This window comes from Centropristis striata, chromosome 21 (assembly GCF_030273125.1).
Source record: "Centropristis striata isolate RG_2023a ecotype Rhode Island chromosome 21, C.striata_1.0, whole genome shotgun sequence".
NCBI classification, from domain to species: Eukaryota; Metazoa; Chordata; class Actinopteri; order Perciformes; family Serranidae; genus Centropristis; species Centropristis striata.
In genome coordinates, this window is record NC_081537.1 from 18,297,338 (window position 1) to 18,312,814 (window position 15,477).

At 40.6% G+C, this 15,477-nt stretch overlaps 1 protein-coding gene across 3 annotated transcripts in view; it reads right to left on the bottom strand.

The window, feature by feature from the left end:
- Window positions 1-15,477, bottom strand: part of LOC131959163 (C-terminal-binding protein 2) — a 115,704-nt gene that overhangs the window by 53,806 nt on the left and 46,421 nt on the right. For 2 of the 3 annotated variants that reach the window (XM_059324263.1, XM_059324265.1), the window contains exon 2: window positions 10,993-11,199. In XM_059324263.1, the coding sequence (XP_059180246.1) occupies window positions 10,993-11,050 (58 nt within the window). In that variant the 5' untranslated portion in view covers window positions 11,051-11,199. Of the gene's footprint in view, window positions 1-10,980; window positions 11,200-15,477 lie in introns of all 3 variants that reach the window. The other variant, XM_059324262.1, reaches the window with a different exon arrangement.

A 15,477-nucleotide genomic window follows, 5' to 3' on the forward strand; every position in this document is an offset into this window, starting at 1 on the left:
CTGGAAACATTAGAAATCCACGAGGAGAGAGGCACAGCATGACAAACACATAGATAGAGTACACACACATGCAAACAATAAAAAAACACACCTTTTGGGGCGAGGCTGTACTCCATTCTACAGCAGGGATCATGCTTGTGCTGGGCGTCACGCTTACATTCCAAACTAAGACCAGGGTAAAGAAATTGGGGTAAAAACACATGCCGGACAATGCCAACAGAATGGAGGAGGGGACGAGACGCGCTAATCCAATGGGGTTGATGCACGCCATTGGCAGGGACGTTCCCCTCGTCCACTCTGTTTGCCACGAGGGGATTAGCGTCAAACTAAAACCTGCTTAAATCCACTGCCCCCTCTGACATCACTTGAACCAGATAGTGTACACAGCCAGCGTGGTGCTGAGGCCCCTGGATGAGTCAGAGAGTGTAAAGCTACAGTGTTTACGGTGCTTAGTGGTTACTGCTAACCCCTCCGTTGGCAGCCGGCATCCCCCTGGACTTGAATGGATCTTCCCCCGAGGGACTGGGGAGGTTGGGGACTGACGTGCTTGCTGTAGTGTGTCGCTGGAGAGGAGGGGGGAATGGGGGCAGTCGCAGAGGCTGGACACACAAGTACTACCGAGGGTCAGATCTAATCCGGCGGCTACTAGAAGGAGGCCAGGAGATGCTACACTGGAAACATGAAGAATGCACAGCCTCCTCTACTGGGCAACTACAGATTCACATACAAATACCCTTACAGGAGAAATCATGCAAAGAGGAAAACTAGAAAACCATGCAGCATGTTCTTTGCCCACCCCCCCTTTTTTTCTTTATATATATTTACAGTCATGGAAAAAATTATTAGACCGTTGTTTTCTTAAATTTCTTGTTTATTTTAATGCCTGGTACAACTAAAGGTACATTTGTTTGGGCAAATATAATGATCATCATAAGAGTTTTGATAATGACTTTTGGTTATTATCAAGAAAACCATGGAAAATGGCTAGATATCAGCTCTTAATTTAAACTCTTATGTGCTATTTTTGTATATTTGTCCTAACAAATGTACCTTTAGTTGAACCAGGCATTAAAATGAACAAGAAACTGAAGAAAACAATAGTGGTCTAATAATTTTTCCATGACTACCATGAGTAGTCATATATAGACTACCATGAGTATATATATATATATATATATATATATATATATATATATATATATACACACACACACACACACACACATATACATATATATATATATATATATACATATATATATATGCATAATCAGGCATCTAAAACAAATGATTTTGAAGATGAAGATCACAATCACACACAAAGATCACTTTTATTTATTCTGTAAAAAAAAAATCTGTTGTAAATTTTTATTTATTTAAACTTTGCAACTTCAGAGGTTGCAAAAGAAAAAAACATCTATATCTTCCAAAGCATCATATAATAAAAACACTTTTACAATAAAGCTGTGCTATGCTCGCTTCAGAAAATTTGGATTCCCAAAATGAATCAGCATGAAGTGCATTTCACTATTCGAGTCCGATTTCCCCTCACAGAGCTCACACTTTGCTGCTACATACACTAGATGTACAACAGAGCAGATGTGGCTTATCTGAGATGTTGCCATCTGAGAGATAACTGCCGGTGTTTACTTGCCATGACAAGAGCAATGTAAACAAAAAACAGCGGCAGGAGGAGAAGAAAGGCAGCTTTGATAAGTGTGTGATGGGAAAAAAGCTGATAAGATGGCTTTGACTTCACCTCTAAGACAGACAGTGTGGGATAGGACAAGGCAGCAGGGGAGGGGGGTATGATTGGACTGCACTGGACTGTGACAACTAGATGGCTACCAGCCTGTTTCTACTCTCTGCTTTATTTCTGTTTGAAATAGGGAACAAGGGTTTAAAGGAAGAGTTTTTGCAGCATGTCACAAGGGACGTCATCTGCATGCTGAGACACGAAGACAGCGTGACAGAGACAAGCTAAATTTATTACTGTTTAGGAGTGACAGGAGACTTCCTATAGTCCTGTGTCTCTTTAAGTTGTCCCATTACCTGTCAAGTCACAGTGGGAAACACTGTAACAAGCTTGTTTTCATTTAAAGTGATGCAATCATGATTTAATATCCCAAAAAAAACAGATTGTTTCATTATGAAACATCCGAATTGAAGAACATTAAGTAGGTCAAAACAAAAATAAATCAGAACAGTTTCATTTTCCCCCATGGCCCTTAGCAGTCCAGTGTGATACACATCTAAAGGATGGTTTCTTTCATTAGAGGTAAAGCATACCTAGCAATTTCCTTGCAGTGATTTCTCAGTGCTGTCCTCCCAGGCCCGAGTCTCCCTGCGCTTTTTTGTCGGCTGTAAAACACACCATTAATCACCGTGTTGTATCTCTCCACGGCGATCGCCGACAATAACTTCTTTTAATAAGCCCCTTCCAGAGCCGTGTGTCACTCACATCCCCGCTTCCTGACAAAATATTAATAACAATAATAAACATCTCAAGTACGGTCAGGCTAGTATTGCTAAAAGTGAAACGAGGATGTGGCACATCATATCTCCTGCCATGCAAATTGCTGCATTTCCCACTATTCATAAGCAAGAGAAGCTGGGGTACCATATTCATCTTGTGTGCATTCTCTGATATGCCTCTCATGAGAGCTGCTCCATAATTAAGTGAGCATGCTATATTACACTCATCAAGCAACAGGGACTCTGTACTTGCTAGCATGAATAATACAATAGAAGAAAAGAAACCCCAAAGTTACCCAGTGGATAGTTGGTGAACGGCATCAGAATTGATGCCAACACCCAGTTTGTAAGCTCACAGCCAATGGGACGGCTCTGTGAAAGACCTCTAGGTACAATGTGTTGAACAGACGTCCAGCGACAGTCATGCCTTTGGAGCAATCTGGCCATCTTTCTAGGGCACAGGACGCTAACGGCGGGACTTGGCAGGCAGCGCAGGCAGAGATAGCTGCAGAATGATTTAGATAGCTGCGACTCTACAACTGCTGATCCATTAAACTTTCATAGGGGCTTCATAAATTAAAACCATGACTGGAAGAACTTGAAAATTCTACTCAATTACTGTGATTGTACAGTATATTAAAGTTTTAACGAGCCCCTGGGCGTTTTCTCGCTCTAACACAAGTACTGGGAGGAAGGAGGGGCGACGAGGAAGGAAAAACACATGGTACCAATTCTGGTCCGATGGCTTTCGGAGGGTTCACATCTGCTGTGTTAGCAAGACTCTGTCCTCCGCCTCTTTACCACTTCGCATCTCTGCAGTGTATGACACAGCATGTCACACATTTGCACGGGTGGGAGGAACGTGGGCCAGAGCGAGAGCCGCTACTGCAAACCTTTTTATCAGCAAGGCGAGACCTCTGGTAGACTTGCTGAGGCAACTGATTAGAGTTTTGTCTTCCATTTTAGCGGCTTGGTTTGTTCCCTGTTTGCCTCGTACGCAGCTCCGCGCTCCGCCTGCCTATCATTATCAAGCCAGTGGCCCATACTGCATCACAGATGGGGCAGACAGAAGGGAGAGTCGACAGCCCGCTTGCTTTTTGGAGAGACGAGGAGTGTGCAGCTGAGTGAGAGAAGAGGGAGGGAAAGGAGAGTGAAAACAGAGAGAGAGAGAGAGAAGAAAGGATGGAAGCGAATATGTAATCTGCCACCACGTCACTGATGAAAAAAGATAAATGAAAGAACATTTTTGCAATATGTTAAACTAAGCTGTGGATGTAAGCAGAGATGTAGCAGAGGGGACGAACATAATGAACTCTAATATGGCATTTATCTGCTGTGGTGTTAATGCTCGGTTTACAAAAGGTCAGAATGTCCTCTCACACTTTTTTTTTTACAGATCTGTATCTCTAACAAAATACAACCAACTATTCATTCATTAGTGTTTAATGTCTTAACCCAAGCCTGATAAAACCTATACATAAAATACCATGACTCTCTGAGACTAAAGTCTTCTGCAAAGGCCAACGGTGCATTCACATGCTCCTCAGATTGTCCTCTATCCTGAGCTGGGAAGTTGTTCTTCCAACTTTGGTGTGTTCACAAGCTTCAAGTCTGAAAGTGGACACTACATAGAAGATGTATTGTGTTATAATGCTCAGAGAGTTTAAACAACATGATACCTGTTTCCTGTATTTGACTGACAACAAAGACTTCAGAAACTGACCAGATGAGCCATACAATATGATTAAGAACTGTATTTTCAGACACCACTCTAATGCATCACAAAGGCCCAATTTCGCAATATTAACAAAATGAATTAGTGTATCCACCCCATGATTCAGATCTCTTTCAAAATTTTATGGGTTTTTCCTTGACGTATGAGACACGTTTTCAACAAGCTTCATGAAAATCAAGCCAGCCGTTTTTCTATAATCCTGCCAACAGACAGACAACTATTAGATCATTAATTAGACTTTGACGTCACAATTGGACATTACATAGAAGATGTGTTGTGTTCTAATGCACACAGAGTTTTAACAACATGATAGGTGTTTCCTGAATTTGCCTAAAAAAGACTAAAAGAAACTGATCAGATGAGCCAAGGAATATAACCACTTGAATGCATCACAAGTGCCCGATTTCGCAATATTAACAAAAGTGAAAATTAATAAGTCTATCCATCCTGTGATCTCTTTCAAAATTTTATGGGTTCTTCCTTGACGTATGAGACACCCTTTCACCAAGTTTCATGAAAATCGAGCCAGTCGTTTTACTGTAATCCTGCTAACAGACAGACAAACTATTAGGGTTTGGCGTCACAATACCTTATAATAATTTTAATCCTCAATGCTACAGATGCATTGCGGGCTTACTCAAAAAATTTGAGGTGTGATATCCAGCCTTTACTGACACACGCACACAGAGCATCAACCCGCCACTCATTTGTGCTCGGTACAATAACAAACAGACCCGACTTGAAGTGTAGACAGATTACTTTTTGCAAAAGAATGGGCACCTGACTGTATTTAAAACAAGACTAATGAACCCTCTTAAGCCCAAGCAGTTTTTATTTTTTGCTCCTGTCCACATTTTAATCACTGTGCTCTTGTTTTTCAGAGTCCTATTTTTACAGGATCTGGTAGCTCTCAGACATCACTCAGTTCTGACTTAATAAGCTAACTGCATGGTTGGATTTACAGTTAATCAATCAATATCAGATTGTTTATCCTCAACTACTATAGCTCTGGTAGAATTAAATTCATCATAAATCAATGTATGTATGGATTATAAGCGAATATAATCATCACTAGAAAGAACACTTGGCTGCGGAGCTACTTTCCTGTTTTGTTCCACATCTAATATGGATAAATTATTCCTAATTATGCAACCATAAAGTGTCATCATGTAGCACAACATGAATAAAACGCAGATGTTGATTAAAACATTATCTGACTAGATTAGAGCAGCTCTAATCCAACCCAGAGGGGAAACAATATTGCCGTCTACAAGCAAAACAACAATCTTAGCAAAGGAAGAAAAAAAAACAACATAACAAAAAAAACAGATCAGGCGCAGAACTGTCCTCCCTCCCAGCCACTCGGCCCAGTTGCTGCAGAATGATAAACATTGGTTCAGCTCAAATTAAGCTGAGAGCATGAAAGGACCTGAGGCTGGGAGGAACTTGGGCCACGGCAGATCACTCCTCATCTCTTCAGATGACAGAAATGAAACTCTTCACCCCTGAGAGAGAGAGAGAGAGAGAGAGAGAGAGGATGAGAGGAAAAGTGAGTGATAGAGAGAGAAAGAGAGAGAGAGAGAGAGAGAGAGAGAGACAGAATGGCAGAGAGAGAAAGAGGGAAAAAGAGAGAGAGCTCCTCTCTATTCCTCATAATGCTGAATTAAAACTGATGCTTCCCAGCAGCTGCTTTGATTGAGCTAACTAGCAGCTTTTGATAAAAACAGTCGCAACCAGCTCCCTGCCTCCTTATTTGCAGACAGGCCAGATTATGCTAAATACATATCAAGGACTTTAATGGCTTAATCAGCCTTGTCATCTAGCCACTGGGTTTCCTTAGATATGCTGATCCCATTGCTATAAATGCTGGTGTAAAACAGCCAGACTGAACAATTCCAGTAATGGTATGTTATTAAAAAAAATGTACACCTTGCATGGCGTTTGGAAACTGTCTTGGACGACAAGAGTTGTTTTTCAGTGTCGGGAAAACAATAGAAACAAAGGCGAAGGCTCTGTTGGACAGTGCAGAGAGAGTGTGGTCTCAGCAGACGTTTTTGAAAGAGAACGCTCCAGATTTTCGCTTGAAAGAGATTGAGGAGAGACGGCACGAATCACGGCTTCATCTGGTCTGTAACTGTTTGCCAACTGCGGGCCCGGTTGAAGTGTGAACCTGGATTCAGATGAGTTGGTCCAGACGGTCGCCAAATAAGCCCTGTGAGGATTTTACCTGCATGTGAAACAAAAAGCAGAGCCTTGCTTCATTTGTGTTTTCTGCTTGCGCCGTGACAATCGCCATGGCAGCCTTATCATGCCGCTACATGCAATCAGTAGGACAACTTTGCCTGGTCATTGGCTCATGAACAAATCACAAATCACAAGCTGTTTTTTTTTCTTTACGCCCTCACAATGGCCGCCAGAGGACTGATTCACTGATCCTGTATGATGGCCATCTGGAGAGCTAGTGTGTGTGTGTGTGTGTGTGTGTGTGTGTGTGTGTGTTTGTATGTGTGTGCATGTGTTTATGTGTGTGAGAAGGAGCATCGGCAGGTACGCTCACCATGAAGTAGCTCTGCATGCATCACAGCAACACCTGTTACCGTCTCTCTGTGCGTCTCCTGTGGGCTTTGAGCTCGTGCCCAGCAGTGCAGACTAACTGTTGTTCCCCCAGGAATGACTAACTACCTCAGCTGTCTGATTCACACGGATGCAACAGCTGGATGTGGACTGCAACTCTAATCAGGAAGGATTTTCACCAATGAACGGTCCACCTGTGATATGAAATATGGCTGCTTTTATGATTCGCCTTTTCAGGATGGGCAATTATTCAATATTGTCTTTTATTGGCTTCCAATGGAGTACCACCGTCTATTTCCTGTTATTGTTTTACAACATTCTGCTGTGCAAATTACTTCCCAATTTCTAGTCATACAAAGTTTCTTGCCATGTAAAGCTGCTTTGGCTAAGTTAGCTTAGCATGAAGACTGGAAACAGAATCAGACTACCAGAACCTCTAAAGCTCACTAATTAACACTAAGTAAACATCTTGTTTACTCAATCTGTACAAGGGTATAAAAGTGAAAAATCAGCATTTTACAGGGGGTTATGTAATAAATTATTTCTTGGCCGTGACCAGTATAACTTCCTGAAGTCTCTGCTGGTTGCCTGGCAACTGGTCCTGGTCCAAAAAAAAAAATGGCCATTAGCTTTAGAGATGGTGGAAGGTTGGTGTCTGGACAGAGCTAGTCTGGCTAAGCTAAACTAAGTTAAGCTATAGCTAAGCTAATGGTAGCATTACTAGACATAGTTTTTCCCTCAGGACAGTCTGACAGGTTAGTACTATATGTTTTTTTGTTGGTTTAGGTTGGTTAGGTTTAGGCATTAAAATATTTTTTTAATCGTATATATTTACTTTTTCATCTTATTTAAAATTGCTAATCGTACAGACAGTTGTTTACAATTGCACACAAATGCCTTATTTTGGCTTTTTTAAGGTTTTAGACTAAACGCATAAAATTTGATCATCCCAATGCAAGAAAATGCATTTAGTATTCTATATTTAGATACCTGGGATTGCAGAGAGAGAGCTGAAAAAGCATTTATACTGTCATATAGGGCACATGTTCCTAACCTGGGGGTCCCAATGCCTTTTAGGGGTTTCCAAAGCTTTAAGGGTGCTGATGGGGCCTTCTTGAAGAATAAAATAAAACACGGCTGAGCCAAGTCTCAGCATTTTACTAATTTCTGTGAATAAAAAAACAACCCAAAACTGTAGTTTTACAGCCTTACACAAGCTATATGCACAAAGACTTCCCTCTCTACTAAACAGCTTCATCCTGCATTTAAAAAAATGACAAGAAAACACTGAATTTGTCAAAAAAAAAGAGGAGCCTTTTAAGAATGTATAATAAGTATATGTATTTGTTTAATAAGTACGCATCATTGTATTTAAAAAAAAAATCTGCTCAAAATGATCTAAATCACTCATTTAACACAAACCTCCTGCAGTTATTGCATTCACTATTTGGTTTAATTGTACAGTTCATCAGTTGTTCTGTACTGTTACTCTTATGCATTGAATATAATATGAATATAATATGAAATATCCATAAAATATTCAGTCAGGCGTTGTCAGTTTACTGGTGACAGAAAAGGGGTCTCAAGAGGAAAACATTGGAACTAATGACATTGGTCGAACATTTAACATGGAATTGAAAAGTTAACTGAATAAATATAACCTTAGGGGAAAAAAGATTCAGTGGAAAGAGGGTTTTTTTCTTATTCCTTTGGGTTTTTTGGACTATTTCTACAAACCTACCTACATCCCTGGTGGCCTTTAAGAATAAATAAGTGTTCTTTTTTCCCCCCATTCTCCTAATGCACTTTTAAATACTACAAGCTCCTACTTTGGGTCAAAAATTCTAACTATGGGCTGTTACAGGATGCGCAGCATATGTCCTTCATTTCATGTGCACAACACTGAGGTGCTTACATCATGCTGCAAAACAAATATGCTGGCACTGAGGGTAATGGTGCGTCTAGCTTCATTTTCCAGCACTGCAGTCATGTCTGCCTCTCCCTGTGCTGGCTCCAGGAGGGCCCAGCAGCTTAACAAGCCTCTCGGGGACCCAGACAGCAGAGAGGAGATGATTTTACCTCAGGACACAGTCTGACAGACACACACAAACACATATGCACACACACACAACGCTGGGTAAAGTCAAACAAGTGGGTTTAAAAATGCACATCCACAAGGCTTCAGACACAGTTTATACACCCACACAAAGACTCATATTCCTTGTTGCCTGGGCCGACTTTGTAGCTATGCACACGGCAGGGGGCTCCTTTTCTATGTTGAGGCCCTTCAATACAACACCGCTTTCTAATCCACAACCTAAAGCCTAATAATCACTGCAGCTCATGGTGTAAAATTGGCTGCTTCCAAAACAGCCGTGACAGGATAGAAACCATTCAATCCCCCGCGGTAATCTAACTTGAGTTCAGATGTTTAGAGATTCTCCATAACCATAAGTCACATAACAGACACACCTACACAAACAAACAGCGGCTCACACAGAGGCCGGAGTAAAGCACTAATCTCATTTACATCCGCCAGACGACTGTTTGCTGCTGAGGTCAACATTTATACACTGTTAACTGTAGTATCTGACATGTGCTGTGTGCCAGGAGAGAATTATAGCAATCAATGGGTATTGATCACCGATAGGTCTTAGGGTTGTGCTAATAACAATAAGGATGCTTGGCTAGGGGATGTATGGCTGTGCAGCAGTGTCAGTGAGGGGGAAAACACTGCAAGTCAAGTGAGGATTTCTTTTATAAAATAACACAAAACACTGTACAGTTAGCATGGGTTTATTGATTTGCAGCAAAAAAATGTAGATGTCTAAGTTCAAACTGGGCTAAATGTGTTTTTTAGTGATGAAGTGATTATTTCATTATCTGGGATAATCATCAACATTATTTAAATAATTATATTTCCACATGAAGTCAAGGACTTGCTTCAAATTAATGAGGCTACAGTTATAAAAATGCTGTTTTAAAAAAAGTCATATTTATTGAAGAGGTCTTAATGTTTTCCCTATTCAGCTATTCAAATATAGCTCAGTTTAAATCTAGATATTTAGATGTCTTTTCACATGCAAATCCCCCCCAAAACAGTGCTTACTGGATTACTGCTCAAAATCATTATCAAAATGGTCCTGCTCACGACTAATACCATGCATATTTATAACATTTTTCTCCATCTTGGGAAACTGCACTAAACCAATGCAGACATGCCTTAAGCCAGCATTCTTTCTAATGGCCACCAGGTGGTGACTCCACTGGATGCAAAAAGAAGTCCAATAAATAGAAGTTGCTTCTCACTTGATTTATCACCTCAGGAACTATTTTCCAAATACGTTTATGGTTTAAGTCTCTAGCTTCAAGTCTTTTTAATACATTTGATTTTATAAATTATTTTCCCATATAGAGTTAAATAGACAATAAAGAAGTGAATATAATAATTCGCGGCTACGACTAATACCATGTTTATTTATAAAATTTTTCTCCATATTTGCGAACAAAATAGATATAATGCATTTGGACATTTAAAACAGGAAGTAAAACTGTACAAAACCAATGTAGAAGTGCCTTAAACCTGCATTCTTTCTAATGCCCACCAGGGGGTGACTCCACTGGTTGCAAAACAAACTCAAAAACAAAATGTGTAGAAGTTGCTTCTCACTTGATTTATCACCTCTGTAAATATTTTGTAAATTATGTTCCCATTTAGAGTAAGATAGACAACAACGCAGCGTATACCTCAGTCTTTGAGCTTTAACCCTTTCACAGTGTGTTTTCAGTTCATTATTCTTGATTGTAACATTGTGGTTGGTTCTGTTGTGCTAAGGAACTGGCTGTTCATTTTTAATTACTGATGCACCTTAGTGTCCTCCTCCCCAGCTCCACCTTCTCATCCAGATATGGTTATTTCTGGCGCCAAAAAAACCCAAGCCAATATTCCAGACTCAAGGCTTCAAAACAATAGCCAACAAACAAATGGGTGGTGCCAACAATTACTGCTTCTATTCATCATACTAATCCCAAAGTTTATTAGGCAATTTACACACACCCAGAGCAAGTTTAATTAACTGTGAAGTCCAAAAACATGAGTGTAAATAAGATGGTAATGCCACTTCAGTGTTTTGTTGGGAAAGCGCAGAAAAAACTTTTTGCGAAGAATTTTTAAAATGTTAAGAACAAACACATACTCATGATTTTACCTTCGCAGATCCGGTCTAGCCTCTGCCTCTTCACTTTGTGTTTGTCAGTCAGGGACATGGCGTCAAACACAGCAGGGCACAGGACGGGACGGCACGGCACGGCTCGGCACGACACCTCTCCTCCTCAGCCGCCAAAAGTGACAAGGTTCAGACTCCTAGTGCACTGTCAGCACTACTCCCCGGGGCATACCGCCTCGGCACATACACCTGCAGGGAAAAGCACAAACACAAAAAAAAACCTGGTTAAACACAGCGCCAGCACACACACATGCCGTATATACACACATTATTGATGTACAAGCACAAAAAAAAATGGTGACACGGGAAGGCATTAAAGAGTCCTTGACAACAAAGTCACCCAGCCTCTTGCTCACAAAGAGCCTGGGAAGCTGCAGGCGATAGATATAGAGAAAATCAGTGAATCACACACATTCTCACACACACACTTACTCAGATACTGTTGGTGACAAAGTGCCCCATTTGCTCTAAAAAGTGACAAAGCTTCCATGCTCTAAAAGCTCCACTTTTCTCTTGTTTGAAGTATGTTTTCTCTCACAGACAAACACTCATCTGAAGCTCTATCTAACTTGTCACTCGTCACAATCCTTATTGATAGCGTTGACATTTGAGGCATCTCGGCAAATAGCAATCCACTTTCCTTTCTCTTTTTTTTGCCCTCAAAGCCGTTCAAAACAAAGCAAGCATAGAAATACGTATTCATCTGACAAAAGTTGATCTAAGCAAAGGTGGAGAATAGCTGATGGAACTTGTGAGGAGAGATTAATCATCTGACAAAATGAAGCTCTTAAGTTGATGTGCTGCACCTGAAGGTTGACAGATTGTTGTGTAATGACACATTCAGGCCAATAGAGGGTAGTTAAAATCTACTCAGAGAGGAGCACACCATCTCACTTACACCTCTATACCATCTAGTGTCGATTCATTACATCCTTATTTCTCCTCTGAGCTCACAAACATGCTAATGCAAAAGGAAAAAAAATACATATTTCTGGCAAGAGAAGTTATTTTGACAAGGATTTGGACTGGCAACTATAAACACTCTTGGTATTTAAAGATTAAATCAGTTTTACAGAAATCTGAGAGCCTTTAATTCACTGACACATACAGGGAAATACATGCACAAATGCATCTTTGTTAGGGAGAAAACAAACTGATGCATTTTTTTCCCACTGGCAGTAAATAAAGAGCACAGTGAGGATCAGCATCTTAGTGAATTAGAGTAAAATGATTGTGACACAACAGGGATTAAATGTTGTACTAAAAACTCCACATCTTGCTCGTCCAGGACCGGAGCCAGAGAGAAGTGCTGACACCATGAAAACACTCTGTTGCTGCCAGAAAGCATCAGGGCAAAGTTATTACTTTAAGTCCTCTTCAGTTCTTTGTAGTCAGAATTCAGAAGAAAGAAAAAAAGGGGAAGGAACACCAGGAGGTACAGAGTTCAACGAGAAAACAACCCCCTCCATCTCCATGGTTATCTGAGAGGAATCAGGGTGTGGATGCCCTCTCCTCAGACGTCAGTGTAAGCTGTCAGAACTGGTGTTTAATGTGACGTTATCAGGACGCATCTACACATATGGGACTGTGCAGATCCACTGGGAGGGACATACACGCTGAGGGAAAGCCCAGATGTTAAATAACTACCCCCTGTTTTTTCAGCAAAGAAGCGTTTGCTCTAAATTTGCAGCAAAATCCCAACATCTATCATCTACATTTTCTGTGTACCATAGAATGTAGATTAGAGGTGTGAATCAGCAGAGACCCCGTGATATGATTTTATCCTGATGCTTGAGTCACGATACATTTTGAGCATTTTGCGATATGGTGAGTATTGCGATACAATATATTACGATTTAACTGTTTAGCTGCATTTTGTGTCCACAAAATTTAATTCAATCAAGAATTGTTTTGTTGAATAAGAGAAAATTCTCAGTCTATTCATCTCACTTCAGTCTTTTTATTTTTCCACAATCAGAGTCAAACCCACAGACTGACCAACAAAGTATTCAGTCAAACTGAACTGAACTGATATCAAACATATATGGACGACAACAACTGCAGCATTTTCTCAAACTTTCTTCAACTTTAAACTTCACTGCTCTGATTTTTTTTGAATGAAGCATAAAAAAAGCCTAATTTTGCAGCATTATTTCTACAATTTACCGACACAATATCCTGATGCACCTATAGATACTTTACATCTTCTAGTTTCATATGATACCAGTATCTCCCGTATATTTCTAAAAGTGAGCCCGCTATGACCTCCAGAAAACGGTGAAAAGACTGACGGCCTGCTGGCCATCGGAACGCTAAATATCAATTCTTGGCGGCCATGAATCGATATAATATTGCCACCCAAAATATCACGATACTATGCTGTATCGATTTTTCCCCCACCTCTAATTTAGATACTGTGCAAGCTTGGAAATTTACAAATGATGTTCGGCCTACTTGACATGGTGTTTCCAAGTTGTTCTTAGTGGAAAATATAGTGTCAAAACACACAGCTCATTAAAATGTGTTTGTTGGACGAAACAAGACAAGTGATGACATTTGGAAAATTGTAACGCATTTTTCACAGTTTTCTAACACTTTAAAGACCAAACAACAAATTAATCACTGGAGAGATTTCGTTAGTTGCAGCCTTACACAGTTTTAAATATTTAAAATAAAAATTGCCTTTTCAAATGTCTTAGAAGAAAGTGAAAGCAATCGACACCTCAAGGATAAAGATTTTTGCTAAGAATGTTAACAATTCTTTAGCATAAACAGCCCAGAATACCTTTAACTGCCTTTTCAGAAGACATTTCTGTCTTAATTTTAATCGAGAAAGAGCAATTTTGACACAAGGAAGCTACACAGCACGGGTCACTTCCAGGGTGCCTGTCCAACAAGGCAGTACTCCGGCTCCAGTATGTTAACGGGCTGCTGGAAGACCTCACCCTGTTACTTGATTCATTTCAGTTCTTCTCTCCGTCCCTCCTCCTTCCTTTTCATCTGTCCATCTCTCTGTAGTGCTGCTGCCTCTGAGGTCTCTCACACAGAGTCATCAATCACTGGGCCTCTTCCAGGGGCTGTCTACTTGTGTGTGTGCGTGCATGTGTGTGTGACATGAAGAGTGAGAGTGACAGAGAGGGAGGGAAGTGGAGAAAAAGAAAGCTCACAGAGGCTAACTAGACGCACACAGAGGCCAAACCTTCCCCAATTCTTCTCCACCCCTCCTTTTCTGTGGCACTCCCTCACCGAGCTTCAAGCAGAGTGGTCCCAAAACTTAGAAGAAATCCCACTTTATGACTTTATAAAATACAGCCAAGCATGACCTCCACACTTTCATTTAAAAAAAAGAAAAGATTAAATTGGGCACCATTCCTCCCCGATTTAAAAGAAAAGCTGAAACAAAGCCGGCCGTGCAGCCAACAGTGCCTGAAAGGGTATTTAGGCAGGGATTTTGCACTCCCAATCCAAACACAAAGGTCATATACATGAATCTTAATATTTAAGAGGCATTAAAAGTCAGATGATCGATAAAACTCCCTGCCTGCAGGCCACAGCTCATTGAAAGAGAAACATTTGTGCGCGAGAGGCCGAGCCATTAAATGTAGGAATCCATATCTGTGACGGCCGGCTCTGTCTTTCAAGGACGGCTCCGCTGTGAGCACAATCACAGTCCACAAACTCTGCTCAATGTCAGCAGCACACAGAGATCACTGTCCGAGTACTGTCTGCAGGGGTGGGGGAAGGGCAGGCAGGCAGGCAGGCAGTCCGAGAGTTCAATACAGCACAATAGATGGGCAAATACACACCAAGATCACATGGTTTGAGTTAGTGCTGCAGAAAACTGACTGAAAATGAACAGTCAACAAATTGCTAATCAATTCATAATTAAAGGCACAGTTGAACATTTTGGGTAAATTACTTGCCACAGATGGATGACTCTATATTCTGCTGATACACACAGGACAGGAAGGATGTCCTTTTCAAATGGTTAGTTCATTCATTGATTCATTTTCTAATTCCATTTTCTGATTGGCTAATTAACAACACCCAGGTCAGTCTGAAAGGCATGGGGTTTTTTTTTTCGGTTTTTTTTTAAAAACAAGACACCATTTGTATGACTTTGTACGTATCAAGGCAGTATGAAAACAAAAACTGAACATACGGACCCGGGGGAGGGGGATAACATTTTGAAAAAAAGTGGCAAATCTACGAGAAAAAAGTAGCAGATTCATGAGGAAAAAAAAGTCGGAAAAATAGGCTAGTGTTTTGTTTTTCAAGGAACTCTATCACCACAGAAGCTGCTGCATGCCATGTACTATGTCTGCAGTGAGTGACTTAATCAAATCATGCCCTGCATTCAAATGTAGCGATAAAGAAATCCCCCAAATCACCATATTACCATAAGTATCTGGATTTTGATGAGACACTGCAATGAATTGGGCCTATTCAGAAGAAAACAGCATACTC